Source organism: Phaethon lepturus, unplaced genomic scaffold, assembly GCF_000687285.1.
Source record: "Phaethon lepturus isolate BGI_N335 unplaced genomic scaffold, ASM68728v1 scaffold9355, whole genome shotgun sequence".
Classification (NCBI taxonomy): domain Eukaryota; kingdom Metazoa; phylum Chordata; class Aves; order Phaethontiformes; family Phaethontidae; genus Phaethon; species Phaethon lepturus.
The window spans coordinates 8,670-30,076 of NW_010542679.1; the positions used below are offsets into that span (position 1 = coordinate 8,670).

Below are 21,407 nucleotides of genomic sequence, written 5' to 3' on the forward strand. Positions count from 1 at the left end.
ATCCCAGGCACAGAGGTGAGACTGACAGGTCAGTAGTTCCCAGGGTCCTCCTTGCTACCCTTTTTAAAAATTGGAGCAATTTTTCCTTTTTCCAGTCACAGGGGACTCCACCTGACTGCCAGGACTTTTCCAATGTCATGGAGACTGGCTTGGCAACTACCTCAGCCAATGCCCTCAGGACTCTGGGATGCATCTCGTCGGGTCCCATAGACTTGTGCATGTTCAGGTTCCTCAGGTGGTCTCGAACCTGATCTTCTCTTAATGGTTCATGAGAAAGAAAATCTCCCAACCTTTTGAGTTTCTCTGGAACTTGATATATATGCCTGGAAACTACATGTGTTACATTTACAGACTGAACCAGGTAGTGTGTGATTTAGAATGCTGGGATCATTCTCATTCGTGTGAGAGCTCCAGAAGCATGTCTATCCAAAGCTATTAACAGAGCCAATTGAAATAGTTTATAACATGTTGGGAATCACCAGTTTTGTTTAGATTCCTGTAGAATTTAGGAAAGAGTACATTTTGGTACAGCACAAGAACAGCTTTGTTGATGACCTGTCATGTCTTCCATCATTACTTCAATTTTAAGGTGCCATTTTTACTGTCATTACTACTGTATTATGTACAACTGTCAAAAAAACTTAATGTGTATATGAACAGAAACCAACATTTGATCCCAAAGCAGGATAAGTAAATAGGAATGTCAACCCCTTTCTGAATGGTAACATCTTAACTCAGAAACGCAAAGTTCAAAGTATATATTCTTTTCAGTATATCATGTGCAATTTCAACTTATTAATATTTTTTAAAAATTATTTTTACCTGTAAGTTCTCAAAAATTGTAATTTTCCACAAATGAAATCCTCTGTACTCTCAAAAAATTTCCTTTATTTCCATTTCAAAAGAAGACTAGAGCACCAGTGGACAATCTTCAAGTGTATTTGTCTTCTATAGTATTTCTACATGGTGTTCTGATCCCTTTGGGTTTTTTTGCATAGCAGCAAGCAGGGACATTTACTGATATGAAGTGTCTGCACTAGATTTACAAGTTGAGTCATGTCAGTCCATGCAAGCCCGCAAGTCAGGTCAGTGCAAGAGATACATGGATATTTTTTTCACATATGGATTTGAAAATCTAGGTTTGTGAGTCTGGCATAAAGTTTGAAAAAAACCAGAAACACTTAAGAATGGGAGGAAAAGAAGTTAAATATATAGATTTTGAGTTTAAGATAAAGTTAAGATTGTCCTAGAAATTATTCTCTTAATTTTATATTTTTGAGAGTCCTGTATCTGTAATACTCAAGCATTTCATTTGAAACATATCATTGCTTCTAGAGCCACAATTTTCCAAGGAACAAGAGCTCTTTGCTAGTATCAACACCACAAGAGTGAGGCTGAACTTGATAGGCTGGAATGATGGTGGCTGCCCCATCACCTCCTTCACCCTGGAGTACCGGCCATTTGGGACAACAGTCTGGACAACCGCTCAGCGGACATCCCTGTCAAAGTCCTACATACTGTATGACCTCCAGGAGGCAACCTGGTATGAACTGCAAATGAGAGTGTGCAACAGTGCTGGCTGTGCAGAGAAACAAGCCAAATTTGCAACACTCAATTATGATGGCAGTAAGTATATCTTTTTATTTACATGCCTGGGATACTGTTTTCACTCTAGTTTCTTATGTGATTTTTATTATTGGTCTTTCTTTTTTACCCCCCATAAAACCCTGTTTGAATCTGCTAGCCATGCTGACAGAGGGGTAGCAGTCTCAAAGACATAAAATGCCTACTGATTTCATGACAACAGGCTGCCAGGCAGAAAAGTGGAATTGTTTATTTCTCTTCGCTGACGAAAAGCTCAGGCACCAGTCAATCAACCATGACACACGTAACCATAGGACAGTAGGTGTCATTAGTTCCAGTGGCCACAGAAGCACTTGCTAGTATTTCGTGTGTCTCTTCCATGAAATTTTTGTCTCCCATACAATTGGTTCCCGCAGCCATTCATGGCTTTGACTGGCCTCATTGCTATTCCATGCAATGTCCTTGTGACACAGCTCAAACCCCATTATGTGATACAAGGGAGCAGCTAACTAGCTTGTCTGCCGGGGAAGCCTCCGGACAACATCCTCCAAGGGCAAAGCAATGGCAATGCTATTATCCCTATTTACAGACAGGGTAGAGTGAAACTAATGGCCATGACAGATGGCTCTGCTATGCCCAGCAGCAGGGCACAGGGGATGAAGGAATTGTTGCATCCTGCCCTTCTGCCAGGGGTTACTGCCCACCCTGAAAAAAACAGAGCAAGAGAGCAAGAGCAAACATGCCAATTTGCCAGTCACTCCAGCTCATACCTTGGTATGTTTATTGAAAGTGATGGTGGCACGCGTGTGCTTCTGCTGGCTCTAAAGTGGGAAATGACTATATTTCTGGCAAAAAAGGCAGTACAGATGGCTACAGATGGCCAAGAGACGGTAATCTCTTGAATTGCTCTAGTGTGAATTGCCAGAGCTCTTCTGGAGGCATCCAGTGTAAAATACTGTTGTCTTGCCAGGGATATTGTGCTGTATTGTGCAACCACTTGGTGACCTCTGCACTGTTAAATTAAGCAACAGGGCTAGTGAGCAAGTTCAAGCAAGAACTGATAATTGTCCAACGACAGTACCAAATTGCTAATCGTTCATAACAGTGTTGGTAACACATCTCCCTGCCACAGTTTTGTCCCACGCAAACCACCATTCTCCAGGACAATACCCATGTATGGCTCAGGGAAGAGTAAGCACCAGGGACCATTCCCAGTCAGAACTGGGGGCTATGAATCAGGCAGGGTTTAAACCTCAGCATCTTACACGTCTTCTAATGCTATCCCAGTCTTTGCACTAGGTATTCATCAGTTCTTGCAGATAATTAACAATGTATGCCCTTGTGGCTCACCCTTTGGCACATCCCTTCATGTTTTCCTGAGAAAATATCATTTTGGTAAGCTGCCACACAGTTCTCATGTTATTTCAGACAGTTTTATTAAGAGAAAGGTTTTATCTCAGCACTTTAGAGGCCCACAGGAAGGAAGAGGAAGCCAAGATCCAAGTAGTTGTTATACAAAAGCTGCCAGGTCTTGCCAGGTAGACTTAGGACCTGTTTTACTGAGCAGTATAGATGTTGTCCATAATAACTGTTTCAATTAGTATGAATTAATTTCTTGCCACTTTGCTTAGCCTATCCTCTTTTCTTTCCAGTATCTTTCTGCAGGCAGCATCTAATTTTCAGTAATTTTTTTTTTTTTTTTTTTTACATTTACAGTTATTGTTGCATATATATGACTGGGACAAACAGTCTTAAGTCATACCTTAAAATGAAAGGTATGAAAATGCAGGTCCACAGCCTTAAATTCCCACTGATAGCAGTGAAATCAAATGTATTCTTACAATGAACTGGTTTGAAATGTTGTCAGACTCTGCTTTTTGATTAGGTGATACCTTTGTTTCACATACTGTGACCTGCACACCCTTTGATTTTCTGTGTTGCTGTATGACATCTTCAAAAGTGAGAAAACAAAACAATAAAAATATATATAGTGTTAAATTTCCTGGGCCACTGCTTCTGGTCAGCTAGAAAATTTCCCATTTACAACATTGATGGTTTTGTTTGTCAAGCGTGCTTTGCCAGGACTATATTGTGCCTTAGAGAGGCAGCATGATCTCAAATACTGACCATAAAGTTAAGACAGGAAAATATGGATGGAAAAGCAAATTTCAGTTTTCAAATTTTCTGAATTTGTTACATTTGCTGCAGAACTAAAATGATAAACTGATTATTAATATAATTATCATTACTGAAAATTAAAATAGTCTATTCCCACATAAGAAATTTCATAGAAAAACTATTGCAGTGCTTTTAGAGCAGAAGTTGTCCCTACAGAGTCCCAGCTCCCCATTCATTTGTTCCCTGGTAAGCTGTGCAGGCTTAAGACACTTCAGAGTTGGAAAATAGTGTCTGATTAGAAATCAACATTTTCTATCAATACTTCATGCAGAAATTTTTGCTTTCATAGGGAGTGAATTTTTCACTTACAGAAGGCATGCTGTGGAAACTTCTTAGCCAGCTCCACTTTTGAGTGCTAACTCGACCTCTACCGTTGATTCATCTTGTGATGTGAGATTAGTCCCTTCCAGCTCTAGAGGTCACAGCTGCTATTAGGATAAAACAGATACAAGGATAGTACTTTGAAGATTAGACAATACATGTATGAAAGTTCTAGGATACCAAATGTTAGGAACAAGCTTAGGAGCTTTAGCAGTCTTAAGATAAAGCCTTTGTAAACTTTATATACATCCTTGAGTTACGTTGTCTTTCAGTCATTTTGTTTGGTCTGCTGTAGCTGATTGTTATCTCTGATAGAGCTCCTGAGAAATAGCATGGCTAAGTATCCTTTACCTTAAATCTCTTCATGGTGAATTTGGTCAAAAGGTTAATGACAGATCTACGTGAGACTTTTTGCTTTCTGTTCATAGATATTTCAGCTAACCATTTTCAGCTTACAGATTTTATGACCTTCCTGCCCTTTGTTTTTCAGAACATTTGCACTCAATACTTAAGGAGATATTTTTAGCAGTGTGCAGCACTGCGAAGGAGCTTCCTGACTCAGAGGTCAGCTAGTCAGTAGCCCTGACATTAAATCAGATCAGCTTGGTAGCTGCTCTAAACTACGCTAATTGATTCTAGCCCACCAGGCAACTTCCTACCGTGAAGAACAGTTAGGACACAGGAAAACACTCGGCAGTCCAAAAGCCACAAGGTGCAATGGGAGATGCTGGAAGGGCTGCAACATAGGGGAAAATGAGGTCAGAGACATTAAAATTACAACTTCTATAAAGCACCAGTAAACGAGGCTAACAAAGGGCAATGGGGAATTGACCTGGAAAAAAAAAATCAACCTCCCAATTTGTCTGGGACTTTGTTCTGCGAAAAGCTTTGTCTATTACACTCCTAGCCAACACCTAGAGTGACAAGAAATGTTGAAATGATGTTTTCTCAATGCATAGCAGGTTTAGTTTTGGGTAATTTCTAATACAGTTGCTGAATATCCACAAATGGATAATGTGAAGGATATATAAACTTGCAGTATGATTTTTCAATTAAGCTTGTATTTCCTGTATATAACATTACAAGGTTTACATTTTACTTGGAAGAGCTATGGAAAATGATAATCACTTACCTAAACACTTAAGGTTTAACTGAAATTTAGGCCACTCTTAATTTGCTTTGCATGAAAGCATTAAGGAGAGCAAGACATAATTTTAGGTAATATTGAAACCAACAATCCTTAGCGAATGGCCTGTGCGACTTTAATTCAGAGCAAAATTTGGCCCTTTAGTATTCAGGGGGACTTAGGTGGATTTAGAGACAGTTACTAGTATTACATTTAGGAGCTTGAAGGTCTTTCCATTTCTTCATCTAATCATTTTCTTTGCCTTTAGAGTAGTGCAAAACTGTGTCTCAGTTAAGACAAGATGAAAAAATCCTGCAGTGTGTTTATTCCAAGAAATGGAAAATTAGAAAAAGAAGGAAAATTATGGGGAAGAACTGCAGTGGAACAGTAGAAAAATATTCAAAATGCAATTGCAAGAAAATAAATTTTCCAAAATACCTGATACAATTTTGGATGGTTGTATCTTTTCTGTTTATCTCCATCCCTTTAGGGAACTACTCATTATATGCAACTCAAATAGCTCTCCTGAAAAAACATGGCTTAGAATTCTACATTTTTACTGTGGTTATGGCATTCACATTATACTGCATCACAGAACTATTTTTTTTTTCTTTTCTGATACTGTATGGTACATAATGAGATACCACACAATGCAGCAATTAAAATATAAAAAGGATGTGCCTGTTTTTCTAACTCATCCTCCTAACCTTTTAGCAAGCAAGTAGCCACTTTTATGTTTCAGTAGCTGGTTAAAATTGAATAGCTTCCATCGAAAGTCATCACAGTTCACAATACTTGCGTGTTTCTAACCATTTCAAACAAATCTGCATTTTATAGCCTCATTGGTGGTTGCATTCAGCAGTTTAATAGTAATCAGGAAATGAGTGAGAAGCCTTCCATGACTAAACAGCCTTTGAAAGAAAGTGCTGCATTCTTCTCACGTCCTTTAGAAGTAAAGAAAAAAAGAATTGAAAAGTTCAAGTATTACATATCACCAGGAAGCCAGGTATATTCAAAATGCAAATATGTCCCAAAATGAATAAGTGAGCTGCCTGCCGATGCCAGTAGTTTGTAGATTCATTTCCCTCATTTCACTCTCAAAATTTGATTGTTTCTCTCCAGCGTTACTCTCCTGTTTTACTGATGAGTATAATGTCAGACACTCTTCAGCAAATTAGCTTCAGGTTGGCTACCTGAATTTCAGATCAATGTCACTGCTGCACCCCTAAGATGTGATACAAGAATGTTTCCGTGCAAAGGATTAATCTAATGTATGTAGCACAAAATGAACTTTGTCAAAGTCATTCCTTACAAAGGAGAGCCCAGCAGAAAGCATGAATGTCACAACGGTGCTATTTTCCCATAGTAAGAAGTAATATACATAGCTAATAATTCTGAGGTGTCTTGCAGCTTTGTAAATGATCTAATATTACTTAAAATTAATTGTAGTATTTTACTGTGTAATGGGTATGGTTTTCTTTCATCAGTGAATGCACCTCTTCTCGATTTCTGGTACTCTATGAGTCTCTGCAGTCCGTGCTTTGTTACCAGCGTGACCGGTGACACGTGCACGGCCATTACACATGCAAACGTAGCATCCACCCTGAAAATGACAAATCCTTCTTAACGTTCTGCATGCAGCTGAAGCCTATAACATGACACATTCCCTGAGAACTCAATCTTTTGTCTTCATTAATAGGCATCTAATATCATGACACTGTTTCCAGGTACAATCCCTCCACTCATTAAGTCAGTTGTGCAAAGTGAGGAAGGGCTGGCAGCCAACGAAGGGCTAAAGATGCTGGTGACCATTTCCTGTATCTTGGTTGGGGTCTTGCTGCTTTTTGTGATGCTGCTGATCGTGCGGAGGAGGCGGAGGGAGCAGAGACTGAAGAGGCTGCGAGGTAAGATGAGAGCTGTGGCACTTATTTCTGCATATGCATACTCCCTGAACATGAAATTAGAAGTGGGGCTGCACGTGACCAAACTGCTGAATCCCCAGTCAGTGCCATTTTCCTGCAATACGTAACAGACATGAGGCGACAAAGCATATGTGTTTTTTACAGAAATTCCTTCTTTTTCATCTGGTAGCGAGTTTCTAAAAAATTACTCTTGTATTCATCGTTGTTATTTTGCAGGAGCGAAAGCAGAATAATTCTCATGTGTTGGTGTTTGTTTTCTTTTTTTTTGGTGTCGTTTGTTTCCCTTGTGAATGGTCTCAATAACCTAAAATAATTTTTGTCGAAGGGTAAAATCAGATGTTCTGAAGATGAGGGGATTTCAGTTTTCCAGCAGATGCAAACCATGATTTCCAAATTACAAAATGAAAGTAGACACATGTTAGTAGGCTAGAAAACGCAACCAGATAGTCTCAGATTTTTACCACATCTTTTTCCCTATGATGTGTTATAACAGAACTATTACAACACTTCATTGTTCACTGACCTTTCATTGTCGCTGATCTGTACTTTTCACTAATCCTTATTCAAATTCAGGTGTTTGCTATGTGAATAAGTTTTAAATCTGTAAATTCATTCAATTCTATCAATCTTTCAGTAAATACCCCTGGCTAAGCCACAACCAGGTTTTTGACCCTTGCAGTCTGCCACTTCTGCAATGGCCCTGTAGGTTTTGCACTAGCATGTGACAGCAGACCTGACACTGAAGTTATTGGGGAAAAAAACCTTTCAAATCACACGCTGGATAAATAGTAAAGTGATTTATCATCTGCAAAAGTAAGTCTAATCATTTCCAAGAGCCACCCTATTGTTTAGTTATTTGTATGTTAACCAAAATATGATCATGATGTATATAAAAAATGGGGCCAACCCTGTGTATTCCATCTCATCTTAGCATTTACTTGTCTCTCTTTAGAGTCTCATTTTGTCTTTTGTAACAATATGTTGGATGTTTTGGAAAAAAAAAAAAGACACATAAAGGACTCAGTCATGGGCAAATTGATAGATCAAAGAGGACAGCTAGCCTTATGGTTCATACACAGCTCTGGAAATCAGGGCATCTGGATGCTTTGGCTTGTATAATAACTTCTCATTAGAAATCTTTTTAGTCATTTACCTCTGTGTGGTTTTTTTAATCAAAAAAGTGGTGGATTAAGTGTGAAGAAAGTCTTATCTTCTCAGAAATACTGTGGAATTCCATCCAGTAATGAGCAGGATATTTTGAACTCCTCAGCTCCAGGAAATGATGTCTATGCACATCTATTTTTTCATGTCTAATTTACAAGTATTCATAGATTCTTGACTTACAATCCCTTAAGGAAGGCTGGTGGTGACTGGCCAGTATGGCTTTTGCATAACATAAGACCTCTCTGAATTATTTCCTCTCAGAATATAAGAATCTAGAAAAAGATCTGATCTTCACTTAAACATAGGCAGTGACAAAGAATTCATCAGTACTTTGATAAAAATCATAAGTATTTAACTACCATTTCTGTAAAAGTTGCGTCTCACTTCTTACTTGAATTTGTCAAGCTATAGCTCAACATCCCAATCATCTGGTCCTGTTATAGATCTGTCTGCCATACAGGGACTGTTTTTGTAACATCTTTTCAGTCTCTGAGGATATTCCTTTTACATGGTGGTAACCAAGTAATTTCTTAATGATTTAATTGGTAAATGACACAGACTAATTGTCTTTAATTTTTCTCTGTTGTTTTTATTATTTATTAATTTTAAGGGTTTTATCTGGTCCCTTTGCAACCTTTAGGTAACTTTCTGCATCTATGTATGCTAGAAATTAACACAGTATTCCAGCAATAGACGTATTAGCATCAGAAAGAGAGGTAACAGCCTTTCTTCTTTCCCTTTATGGTCTTCTGTCTGTATCTGCAAGGACGACTTTTTTGGGTACAGCATTATTTTAAAAGTTTGCATTTAACATCTTATCCAATGAGATCATCTGACAGTTCTCTGGTTACAGTGCAACAGGATAACGTTCTCCATTGTACAGCTATGGACTGTATTCTTGATATATGACCTTATACTAATACAGATACATTGCTAATTTGTGGCCTAGCTGATGGCCCAGATTGGTATGCTTTAGTGACCTGACATTTTCATTATATTTTAGCTACCTAAGTCCTGTGTAATTTTCAAATTTTTATCAGATACTGTTTCGTTTACTCCAGGCCACTGATGAAAGTAGTAATGGTGTGATGTCTCATTGGGCATGATGAAAAGAAATACTAAACCATGATTCTCTTCTTAAAACTGTATTTTAAATACGCTGAAACCAGTGTAAAATGGCTGCTTTGTTAATTTTTTTCATCATGTTACTTTATTATTAAAATATTTTGAGGTATTAAAACTGTGCTCTAGAGAAATATAACTATAATATTTAAATGTTATTTAATAGCATCTCAGTAGAGTTTTTCAATGTCATCAATTCTCAGCGAATTTTAATCTCATTTCTCAAAAATCAGCTTGCTTTAATATGGCTGATTGACCACAAACCTATATTGATTGGCCTCAATAATTCCATCTCATCTCCTTTAATTCACCAAGCTTCATTCCTTTTTTTTTTTTTTGTGATTTTGCTCATTGCCAAGATCATATTGATAGGACTTCAGTAATCCAGATTATTTTTGTTCATTTTTTGTAAAGACTGATCCTGTGCTAGCCATTTTCTGTTCTTCTAGAGGTTACTTCAGTGTCATACTGACAATCAGTATTGCCATTCCAGAGAACTCCTTAGTAAGTTCTCTAAAAAAACCCTATGTGCAAGTTTTTCTGATCTCCTAACTAAAAAAAAAGTTCTGCTCTAGTACTTGTTGTGTTCAACTTTCATCTGAATTAGTTTTGAAATTGAAATACTGTCATTATCACTTAATATGTATCACCTGGTGGGATTTCTTTGAGGCACAAGACTCATTTTTCCTAAATCAAGATTCCACCATCAACTTTCCTTTTGCCTACATGAGAAATAATAGTTTCCACAGTGGGACCTTCTAAAAGAATTTATACACGTTACAAATGTAATTCTTGCTTTTATGGCTCCAGGAGATGTGTTTTCTTTGAACCTGCTTGACAAAGAGGAGTAGGAATTGCATATTTATTATTTGCAGTATATTCTGCATGCAAACAATTGTATCTGTGCTTATGGAAAATGGGTTTGTGGTTCCAGTTTCTGTGGGGTAAAATATAGCATAAAAACAGCAGTCTTTCCATTCTTAATCCTTTTGCTCCTTGTTTTAGCGTGTAGTAGCAGGTAAACCTTTGTTTTCCTCCTGTGTCACTGCCACTATGATTTATTTCTCCAGGTATACTCTATTTAGAAAGGAAACTTAGTTTTCAGCAAAGCCCTGATTTTTGCCCAGTTTAGTAGTTCCACAGGTCAGGTCACAAGAAGGTCAATAGACTGCTGGGGTTCATGCAGCCATTCAGTAGGTCAACGTATATTATAACAGAGAAACCTGATGACTTACCACTCTTTCTCCGTACTGTTAACCTAGTTGCACTACTGCCGTAATAGTTTTCCCTTTGTTTTTAAATCCAACTCACCTTAATCCAAGCAGAAAGTATCAGCGCAGCATGACAGTTCAGAAGTGGGAGCATGCAACTGAAAACTGCATCACAGCCCCTGATTTCCCAGGGGGCAAGACAAATGTGTTAAGAATTTTAAAGGCGGCTGCCCCAGCAAATGGAAGTGAGGGCTGTCGCTGGGTCGGTGCCTGTCAGTGCAGTCATGTGTCAAACCCACAGTGAGGAGCAGTTTGTCTTTTTCTCTAAGGCATGGGGTAGAGCAGGAGGTCACCCCCTCCGCTCTGTCATTCCTGGCTTCCTCGAGCCCTGTTTTCCCCGCCTGAAAGCTGGGAGGTAGGACACTGGCAGGGTTACTCATTTTACAAGCATTCTCATTTTTCTGATCAAAAGTGTAATGTAGGAAATTAATATCACAATCTGTAGTCTGTACTAATTCATTTGTGAAACTAGCATTTCTCCTGTATCTGATGTTTTGGACACAGTATTGTCATATTCAGTTGCTTTTAGGCTTTTGGGTTTTGCTTTGACAGGTACGTAAGATCCCTTATCTTCTTGGGACATTTGTTTCGGTCCAGTCCTATACTAACCTGTGTGCCCAGTGCAGCCGTCATTAACTGCAGTACTGCTGCTGACCGTTGTAACAATCTGCTTGAATAATTAGTACATTTAAACCCTGCTGAGGAGTTACTTTTTTTTCTGCAGTACTTCCTCATTCAGCTTTTGACATGTATCATAGCATCATAGAATCATAGAATCACAGAATCATTAAGGTTGGAAAAGACCTTTAAGATCATCAGGTCCAACCATCAACCCAGCACCACCATGCCCACTAAACGGTGTCCCAAAGTGCCATGTCTACACGTTTTTTGAACACTTCAGTGATGGTGACTCCACCACTTCCCTGGGCAGCCTGTTCCAATGCCTGACCATGTAACATGATCTTCCACGATGCCTCATGTTATTTTTGATTGAAGATGAGCAATCTCCTTTGCATCTCTTTGACCAAGAATGCATATATGTTAATGAGCATTTGAATATGTGCCACATACATTTAATGTTGAGAACGTAACATTTTTTCCAGGTGCAGCATGGAACACAGCTACATGCTGTGCAGCACCTGAGAAGATGTGAGGGAGGTTGGTTGTCATTTAATCCTGGTAAACAAATCTAAACCTCAAACTGAAATTGCGCCAAGCAACCTTCAACTTTGTCCCTTCAGCTTTTCTTGAGTTGTGACTGACTTACACAAATATCCATAGTCTTCACTTAGGGAGGCTGCAATTGCTTTTCAAAAGCTGCTAGATGAATGAAAACAATATATGCTTATTAAATCACCCTTATTGTATGTGCCAGAGGGCAAATGTGTGCATAGACTCTTCATGATCCTAGTGCTGCTAGAATAACAAGAAACATCATAAAGTTTGCTGAGAAAAACATGACTTGGAACCAGAGCTTCATTTACTTTTGTATTCTGCAAAAGAACTGGGTCCCTTCCTGGGTCCCTAGAAGTCAGTAGCAAAACCTCTGACATCATTTGGGAGCAGCAGCAGTGGTAGTTTGGTTTATGACTGATGATAAAGACGTTACCATCTACTATGTAGTACTACAGCAAAAGGCAATCCCAAACAAAGTGAAAAAGAGAAAGTCTAATTAGACTGGATTAGATGGGACATCTCAGATGAAGAGTCCCTCCCTCCATCAAGAATCTGCCATGCTTTATGCTGAAAAGGGATAGGGGAAGGCTAAAAGTGAAGGAGTGGAGGAAACAGTCCTAGAAGTGCAGAATTCCAGCTTCTCCAGTAGTAGGTGAGGAATAAAGCTTACAACAGACAAGCTGGCACAGTGCCAAAGAAACAGAATGTAGAAAGTTTTGTTAAGGGTTTTTATGAATAAAAAGATCCCTTTGTCCATTCCTTTCAAAAAATAATAGAAATGTAGCCAGAGAGATGCATTAAGATGGTGGTTTGTTTCTGTCTGCATCCTCTGAATTTTAAAGGCAGGATATTTAACAGGATCACAAGCAAGGAAATTGTTGTAGGTGTAGGAGGCCCAAGAGGTGATTAAGGAATAAAAAAGGTGAGATGGAGAAAACGAAGACAAATTCAGTAAATGTCTTGGCAGTTGCTGGTAGATTTACAAGCAGCAGATAAAAGAAGAAATGTGAAGTTTTACATAATAGGAGACTTGCTTGAAAGCTTAGACCTTGGAATTGTTTTCTTCTCAGATTTGCTTCACCTGGTTGCACAAAAGGCTGCTTTGTTGCTATGTGATATACTTAAGGACTCTGGAGTCAGCATTTTTGAGTTTGTTCAGCGGCAGACTGCAGGAGAACAAAGCATAGCTGTCTATTTTTGCTGAATAATACTACAGAAATTATTATATTATGTTGATAAAGCTTTACAGAAAGCTACCTGAAGAAGACTGGATGAACCAACCTTCAGCTGTGTCTTTTGATCTGATAAGTACCAGAACAATTATGTTGCCAAAGGATTTTATTCTAATAACAGCAGCAATGACAACAAGAAGGAGAGTATTTCTCCTTCATTTTGCTGGACTGACCCATGTGGGAATAAGTCACCTCCTGTTCTGTGTATAGACTGTCCTCTGAAGACCCAATAGTAGTTTTGAGTTATTGATAGTGGAAAATCATTCATAGGTGAGAGCAAACAAAAGAGCTGACTCCTTGGAGACCTCCCTTGCTCAGACCTCCATGCAGTCAAGTTTGGTTTGGAAATGGCAGGTTGGCAACTGCTCATCCAGCTTGGGTTTGGCTCTTGTCTAGAGATGGATGTCAACATTTCTTTCTTCTTGCCTTTTCTTCCTTCCTCACCTGTTCCCTTGGTAACTGTGGCAGGAAGGAACAGAGATCCCTGTTACTTGTTAAACTGTTTCTAACTGTAATAAATTTTTTCTAGTTAAGCCAATGGTAGCTTGTAGTTCTCTAAGCATCTTTGGTGCTACTGAGGAACTAAACAGGGCTGTCTGGGGCAGAAATTCAGTTTTGGCAAAGGTAGGGACTTTTAGAGATGATTTTATTCTTGCCACTGATCTGAGAAACAATGGTCTTAACACATGGCTGATTCAAACCGCTTACTTCCTAATAATCCATCTATCAAATAGATTTGCATTTGTGATGACATTTCTTCTATTTTCTTCTAGATGCAAAGAGTTTGGCTGAAATGCTTATGAGGTAAGAATAGATTTAATGTTTTTAAATTGAAAAACATCTGTCAACTACGGTATCATATTTAAAAATTATTATAGGGACAGAGAAGTAAACTTTCTATTTGTGAATGCTTTTTCAAAACACAGCATTTGACTGTTAAAAGCTAGGACACATTATTGGTTAGAAATGGAAGAAAAAGGACAATTTGTGGACAGTATCTGTGAGGGAATACAATGGTAAAAAAATGAGAACTCTTGTGTTAGTAGATTAAATTATAGAAGCTATGTAAGTCCGTTTGGACACTTTTCTTATCCAGAAAAACATTTTCATAATATGTACCAAAGTAATTGCTCTTCAGAAATCATCTCATTGAAGGCAGTAAGTGCCTGGATGCAAACATCTCTAAACTTTACAGTTATATTTATGTAATTCACTACTGCTAGCTGCTTATGCCCGAAGGTATGGAAGAGCAGGTAAATCCATTCTGTTCCATCAGCTCAGCGTCCAGAAATCTAATTCAGTTGTTGAATGGCAACAGAATGACTGTTCTGGCACCATAATTCTTTCAAAGATGGAAATTTCATATCTTCAATGTTTATTTTTTTGTCTGGGGAAGATATTGAACTTCAAAACTGCTGCACGTATTTGAAAATGCCATCACCAAAGGATTGATTTTAAGTTCAAATGAGTTTTGGTTGGCTAGAAAATCTTGTTTTTAAGCAACAAATTTGAGAATGTCATAGATATTTTACCACATGAGCCATACTCTAAACTTCCTCACCCGTGATAAACTTCACCTGCTATTGTAAGAATATACTTACCAAAGACAAAGTGACAGATGGTTTTAGTATGAACTCAACTCTACGCCTCAGTCTGCAAATACATCTGAATAGTCCCACCGATGTTAACAAGACTGGTCATGCAGGTCAGGTCATACCCTTCCTATCTGCCAGTTAGAAAGCCCTGCTAGCAGCAGATTGCAGGTTTAAGTAACTTCAGGAAGATATGCTCTGCTATTTTTCGGTGTCACAGAAAACAGCACAGATTAGTATATGCAGCGAGTTTGTTCCCTAAAGAAACCCCGCACGGACTGGCTGAAACTCCTGGATGAAGATATTGAGTCCCAGTGACAACCACACATAACAACTCTGCAACACTGACAAACCTCTGCCTTAACCCTGGTTAGCTTCACTAGTCTTTTCGCCACCTCTGTAAGGCCATTTCAGAGTCTCACTCCTCTGACACTTAGGAAACTGCCAACATAAGTGCCCAGTTTTAACCCATTTTTCTCTGCTGATGTCGACCTTCAAATTAAGGAGCTTCTTTTGCCTTCCCCACCTGATGCACACAGAGAGCAGTGAGCTCCCTTCCCAGCCTTTAGTTCAGAGCTATTTTTCTAGGTAACTCATTTGCCACCATTTCTTTTTGCTTTTCCTTTCACCAGCATTGAAATATGCCCATCAAGTCAGTTCCTCCCATCTCATTTATTAACAAATTATCTTGTTTTTATTAAATAGTCAGATTTTATATTTCTCTTCTGAAAGTGTGAACAAAAGCTAATTACTATTAAAACAGGACTTCAGAGGAAGTAGAGGATATAGGTCTACATTTGCAGATGTGTCATAACTTGGAGCTCTCAAAGTGATGCTGTTTTGGGGAGCCTGGTTTCTACAGGCTAAATGCTCTGTCATTTGTGATAAACCTGTGAAATACCTCCAAACGAAACCTGAGCTACCCACCAATCACTAGATGTTCCTGAAGATTTAGCATGTTAATAATCAAAGGATAATAAGCCTTATCCAAACCAATAGTCACGTATTATAAAGGTCCTGATATTTCACATCTTTTAGATTTCACCAAAATCTGCTATGATACAAATATCCAGAAAAAGGGTATGCTGTGGGTTATGCCTTTCTGTTTAAGTATTGGACAGAAAGCAGAAAAGATGATTCTCTGCTTGGTAGGAAGGTGTGAGGGATGGAAAGAGCTTTGTGTATTTTTCCCTTTGAGGAGATTTTTATGAGTGTGTGTAAAGCGGATTAAGGATAGAGCTTTAGTCTTTGCTTTGAAAGTCTCTGGCTTTGACTGTGTAAGTCAAATGTCTGGGGAGCAGGATAAGCCCCAGAAGTTAGCAGTTTAATGGGAGCTGCATAACTTGTTGCTGATACTTTAAACTCACAAATAAAAATCCCAATCACAACTTTCTTATGGTTCTTTTGGGTGAAAACATCGGTCCAGCCAACTTCTTTGTAACAGCTCACTGTGAATCAGTATAGCAATTGACTGAGCTTTCTAATTTTGAAGACACAGTGAGGAATCTTATCTCCCCAAATATTCCTCTGTCAGGCTGATTACTTACAAGATTTAGTTTTCCATATGTTTTTACAACCACCAGCTTAGACATGAGGACCCCGTGAAGTGGCCTGATTCTCTGCCAAGGACCCAGAATGACTTTGGGTTTACAGAGCACCATATTTAATCCCTTAACATAACTAGCTTGATAAGTTTAACCCTAACTGCTGTGCATAAAGATATTTTAGGGCACTCCAGAAAGATTACTTAGAAGGGGGTTGTCTTAACTATGCACAATCTTTCAAAATACCTTATACACTGTACTTCCTTTGGAAAAAGGCCCATTTATCCACAGACTGTACATAAAAGCTGTCTCAATCAGACCCAAAGGCCCATGTACCCAAGTATGTGTTTTTCATATTGGCCAAAAGCCAAGGGGCCTTGGTAGAGTAAAAGACTACAGCAAACACATACTGAACTCGTTCCCCAGACAGGCTCCCAGTCTCTAACGATTTGGAGCTCAGAGATTCATTGAACCAGAGGGAACGAATTGTAGTATACACAGATCCTTACAAGGTCTGACAAGTAAAGTATAGCCATAGCACATGTTTAAGTTTGGGAATTTTGTATCTGTAGGTTAAGGAAAATATAGGTAGATAAGTTTCCTCCCTTTAGAGAATTAATCATTGGTTGACTCATCCACCAGACTGTTATCATACTTGGATTCCTGAATTTTCTTAGGTTAGAAAATCCTTGAGCACCAAACTTCAAAATTGCAATCCTAAAAATCTCTGCCTCACTGCCAAGTCCTAGAAGCACCTAATTGCTGTTGGCAATTCGGTTTTTATAACCTGAAAACTATTGTGGTCTGCAGAAAATAATTCAAAATTCCTTGAGCCAGAAAGAGATAGCATGCTAATCAGCAGCAGCCCTCTCGCTGCTGCCAGTTGCCTGTTCTGTGTTCGGACACTCCATGTCACCGTGCTGCTGCATACAGGAGCATTAATTAGACTGATAAGGAGGAGGAGAGTGATCACACAAAACGAGGAGTAACTCTTGAGTATAGTAGGGAATTTTCATGAATACAGAGAGGCCTGGGTTCCAGTTCTGGCTTGAAGGACCTTCCACATATTTTGCATAGAGCTACCCCTGGAGCCAAGAATGGGATTCGGAATTCTCTCTTGGCAGGTGAGCAATATAACTGCAAACCTGGGGAACTGTCCTGCTCCCCGTGGTCTGAACAGTGCTTTCAGCGTGGCTGAGTTCTTTGCAATAGTAGGAGTACAGAGCATTTGCACTGCAGAAGAGCTTCCAGTTCTCACTGGGATTCTGGGGTCTGCATTCTCTGAGGAAGATGTCTGATTTGATCCCTTTGTCTCCTGCATCCCTGGTGAGTGGAGGAGGGGTGCAACGATGCGTTTATTAGACCCAATTGTGTATTGCACAGATTCCATATGTATCTGATTGCACGTATCCTATAACTATTGGATTGTTGATTATTAAATTGAAATTGGACCTCAGAAATTCAGTTTCCTACTTGACCACAGGTTTGCTCTACGATCTTGGACAAGTCCAAAGTAGTCTGACTTTTCAAGGGCGTGTATTCAAGCATGTTTGGCATGCTGATAATCTCTGATTCTTTTAACATTTCAGCAACTTGAGTGGAAACCAATAGGAGAGTGGCATCTAATCCATGCAGAGACTTTGCAGAAACTTTGAGAACGTTAGTGCGGGATTTATCTGCATTTTAGGATCCTAAATGTCTTTGAAAATTTATGTGTTTAATAAGACGCCGTGACTACTATTCTCCACTGATTATTTATGGAGAAAAGTCTGGCAGCCCTTGGGTAGCTCTCTTGATATTTTGCTTCCATAACGATTAAATGAGGCACCAGCTGTAGACTGTTTGAATGCATTTCAGCTATCCATCTGTACATGATGGCCACAGTACCACCTAACCACCCAGATAAAGACAGGCGTTACAGTTTGAGGGGCATATATAGTGTGAATGCTGGGCACCACGAGAACAGGGAATGCCAGAAGGTGAGAATCAGCCAGAGAGGGGTACCTGTGTGCCTTGCGGATCTCACTCTCGGATTCGGAGCAGAATTACTTGACCAGATGACAAGGAAATTCCTCTTAAAAAGGACTCTAGGAGAACCTCCAAACCTGCAGTAGTTAGGTCTTGCTCACATGGAGACTCAGCAGGAGGTTAAGGCAAATTGCCTAGAGAGGTGGGCCATCACACATGCATTAATCTCCTATGTAGAGGTCTGCACTCAGGGAAGAAGTGAGCTTATCGTCAGGCAGCTTAACAGCCCTCTGCTGATTCCATTAACAACAGTAATTCATTGCCAAAGGAGAATTAAACTGAGTGATCTACAGCTATTTTACACTAGAAAATGAGCCTCCACTTGAATTTTGAAAGTCTTCGAAATGTGAGCACTTGGGTCACACTACTGGCTGATTTGCCTTAACTTTGCTCAGCCTCGCTGCATAAAGAAGTATTTGCAAATATTTCCTCTCCTCCAAAGAGCAATTACACCTAAAAGGGCAAAAAGTTCCCTGGTTTTTAGTGCAGTCTGAAGGTGTCTTGGTGCAAGCTCTGTACTAGAAGTGATTGTAGCACTCAGTTTTACTGTCCATTTTAATTTGCTTTCAGTAGACAGTTCATTTAAGAAGTAATTTTCCAGTACACAAACTTCAAAATGAAATTGTTTCAATTTACATGATGATAGAGTAATTGTTTTATGTTCTTTTGTAGAATATTGCATCAATCAATTAGAAATAATCCATGAATGTAAACAATATTTGCAATTTTAGTCTTGGAACATCAACGGGACTAAAACCTGTATTTAGTTTATGCAATTTATTAATGGAATCCCTAGTTATTAATTTGCTTTGTCATTTATCAATTCCAGTGATATTTGGAATTTATCTAATGAAAAATGATTAAAAGTTAAAAAATAATTATAAATTACTCAAGACATCATTTTCCTACCAACCTGTTTATTCAGCTGTGTGTTTCTTCACTCATATTCATGAGGAATGAAAGAAAAGCTCCATCTTGCAAAGCATTTTTACTAATTTCATTATCTGACAATACTTGAAGAAAATTACATGAAATTTTCAGGAGATCCCTACTGATAAAGAATAGACCAAATACCTCAACACTGTGCATTCATCTAACTGCTTGTCATGTGCAAAACATTAATACTATGTACTTGTTCTGAAGGGGGGAAAATAAGATGTATGAGTATTTTGTTGATTATGATTATATTAATTATTGTTTGAGCTGGACAGATTTAAAATTAGAAAGTTTGCAAGTATCTTTTCATTTAGGCTGAGTGTTAATGTGTTCACTTCTCTTTTGTTTTTAGCAAGAACACCAGGACATCAGATACACTTAATAAGCAGCAGCAAACACTGAGGATGCACATAGACATTCCCAGAGCACAGCTTCTGATTGAGGAGAGGGACACGATGGAGACCATTGGTAAACTCTTGTTGGGCTTGTTTTCACTGGTTAATGTAACAGGCACTTTAAGTGGACTTTGTTCACCCCACACCTTTTCCCCATTGCACACATAAAGAAAAAAGAGCTACAAAGTAATTTTCCATGTTTGAAAACTGAACTGATTTCTTTTTCTCCCTTTTGAATAATTTTCCAGTTTAAGTAATCTCAGTACGGTATTCAAAATAATGCAGGACAATAGGAAAATGGAGCTGGGAGAAAGAACTGCTTGAAGAAAATGTAAATGAAGGCTGGCAGTTTTATGATTTTCATTTTGATTTCTCTTTTGGCTTTGACTAGACAGTTGGATCACTGGCATTACTTATAAGGAAAATGAAATTCTGAAAGTACAATATCAGTATTTAAAGTTTTGTGACAGACGACTTCTAAAACTTACATGTTGCATATTGTATCCACCTGTTCATAGCAAATGATACTGCAACATTTTGATCAGTTTTCAGCTTTTGTACATCTATGCAAAATTAAAATCTGAACTGTTTCACACAACAAAAAACAAGATTTCTCACGTGGCTGGCACATAGCTGAACTGTCGTGAAAAACAGAATTGTCTGGTGTTGGGTTTTGGGTTTTTTTTCCCCAAATAATTGAAACACAAGATGTCTGAAATCTCAACAGAATAAAAACACAACCTGATCTCATGACTGTATGGGTACACACTGTGGCAAGACCCTCCAGAATGACTGATCTCGTCAGACTTTTAACTTTTTTGGCTCAAAACCTGCGTAGAGGAAGCCTGTGATGGCTGAGAACGTAACAGCATCCCAGGGGTGGTGTGGCTGGAGAGGAAAGTTCCGCAAGCTGGGAGCAGCATCTCTGCACCTCCTGTCCATGCCCGCACTGGGGAGGGACAAGCCACTCCAGCCCCCCACGCGGTCACACTTGCTGTCAGTCTGGCACGGAGGGGGTGGCCTCAGAGGACATTTCGCAGTTTGCGCTGCAGATTTGAAAAGGAGACCTATGCTTCACCTGAAATACAGACTTTTTTTGATCCTGATTTGATTTTCCCAAAGTTTGCCTCGGTGATGCAGTCTTTTGTGCCAGGCTTCATCCTAATGACAGTTTTTACTTTTGGGTCACAGTTGCTGAGCAATGGGGGGTTACAGTGGAAATACTATTAGTGCCTTCGCTGTAGCAATGCGATCAGTGCCTCGGTAACAGCCAGCTCTCCATGAGGCACTCAGAACAAGCAGGCACTCTGGCTGTCTTCGGCAGAGTTCACTGCCAAGAGGCTTTATTTCCAACCTGAGTAAGAGCCCATCTTTTGCCAGAGACAGAGTGATTTGATTTCATAATTCTTATTCTATTTATGGCCTTCTTTGGGTAAAAAATGCTAGTTATGTTATTGTGCAGAACTGCTTGCCTTAATGGTGTCTTGTCAAGTTAAAAAAAAAAAAAAAGACAAAAAAAAACCAAAACAGGAATGCTTAGAAGCAGCAGATCAGCCTCTGCTGACTAGTAAATGCACAGAAGCCCCACTGCTGCCAGTGCTCTTAGAAATACATTACAAAGCTATATAACATAGCATGTCAGGAACTTCTTGTGGCTGTTGTTACTGTTAGGAATGGATGAAAACCCTGTAAAGAATGCAAAAGAAAGTCTGATAGCATGCAAATAAATGGACCAGATTCCTCTTTGGAGTGAAATAAATACAATACAGAGATCACAACTGAAACATGCTGTATTGCACTGGCTTTCTGTAGGGAT

At 39.0% G+C, this 21,407-nt stretch overlaps 1 protein-coding gene across 1 annotated transcript in view; it reads left to right on the forward strand.

The window, feature by feature from the left end:
• Window positions 1-21,407, forward strand: part of LOC104621586 (Down syndrome cell adhesion molecule-like) — a gene marked incomplete at its 3' end in the record, with an annotated part of 37,865 nt that overhangs the window by 7,702 nt on the left and 8,756 nt on the right. Inside the window, exons 4-7 of the mRNA XM_010288109.1 lie at window positions 1,336-1,626; window positions 6,937-7,113; window positions 13,870-13,900; window positions 19,549-19,664. Of these exons, the coding sequence (XP_010286411.1) occupies window positions 1,336-1,626; window positions 6,937-7,113; window positions 13,870-13,900; window positions 19,549-19,664 (615 nt within the window). The remainder of the gene's footprint in view (window positions 1-1,335; window positions 1,627-6,936; window positions 7,114-13,869; window positions 13,901-19,548; window positions 19,665-21,407) is intronic.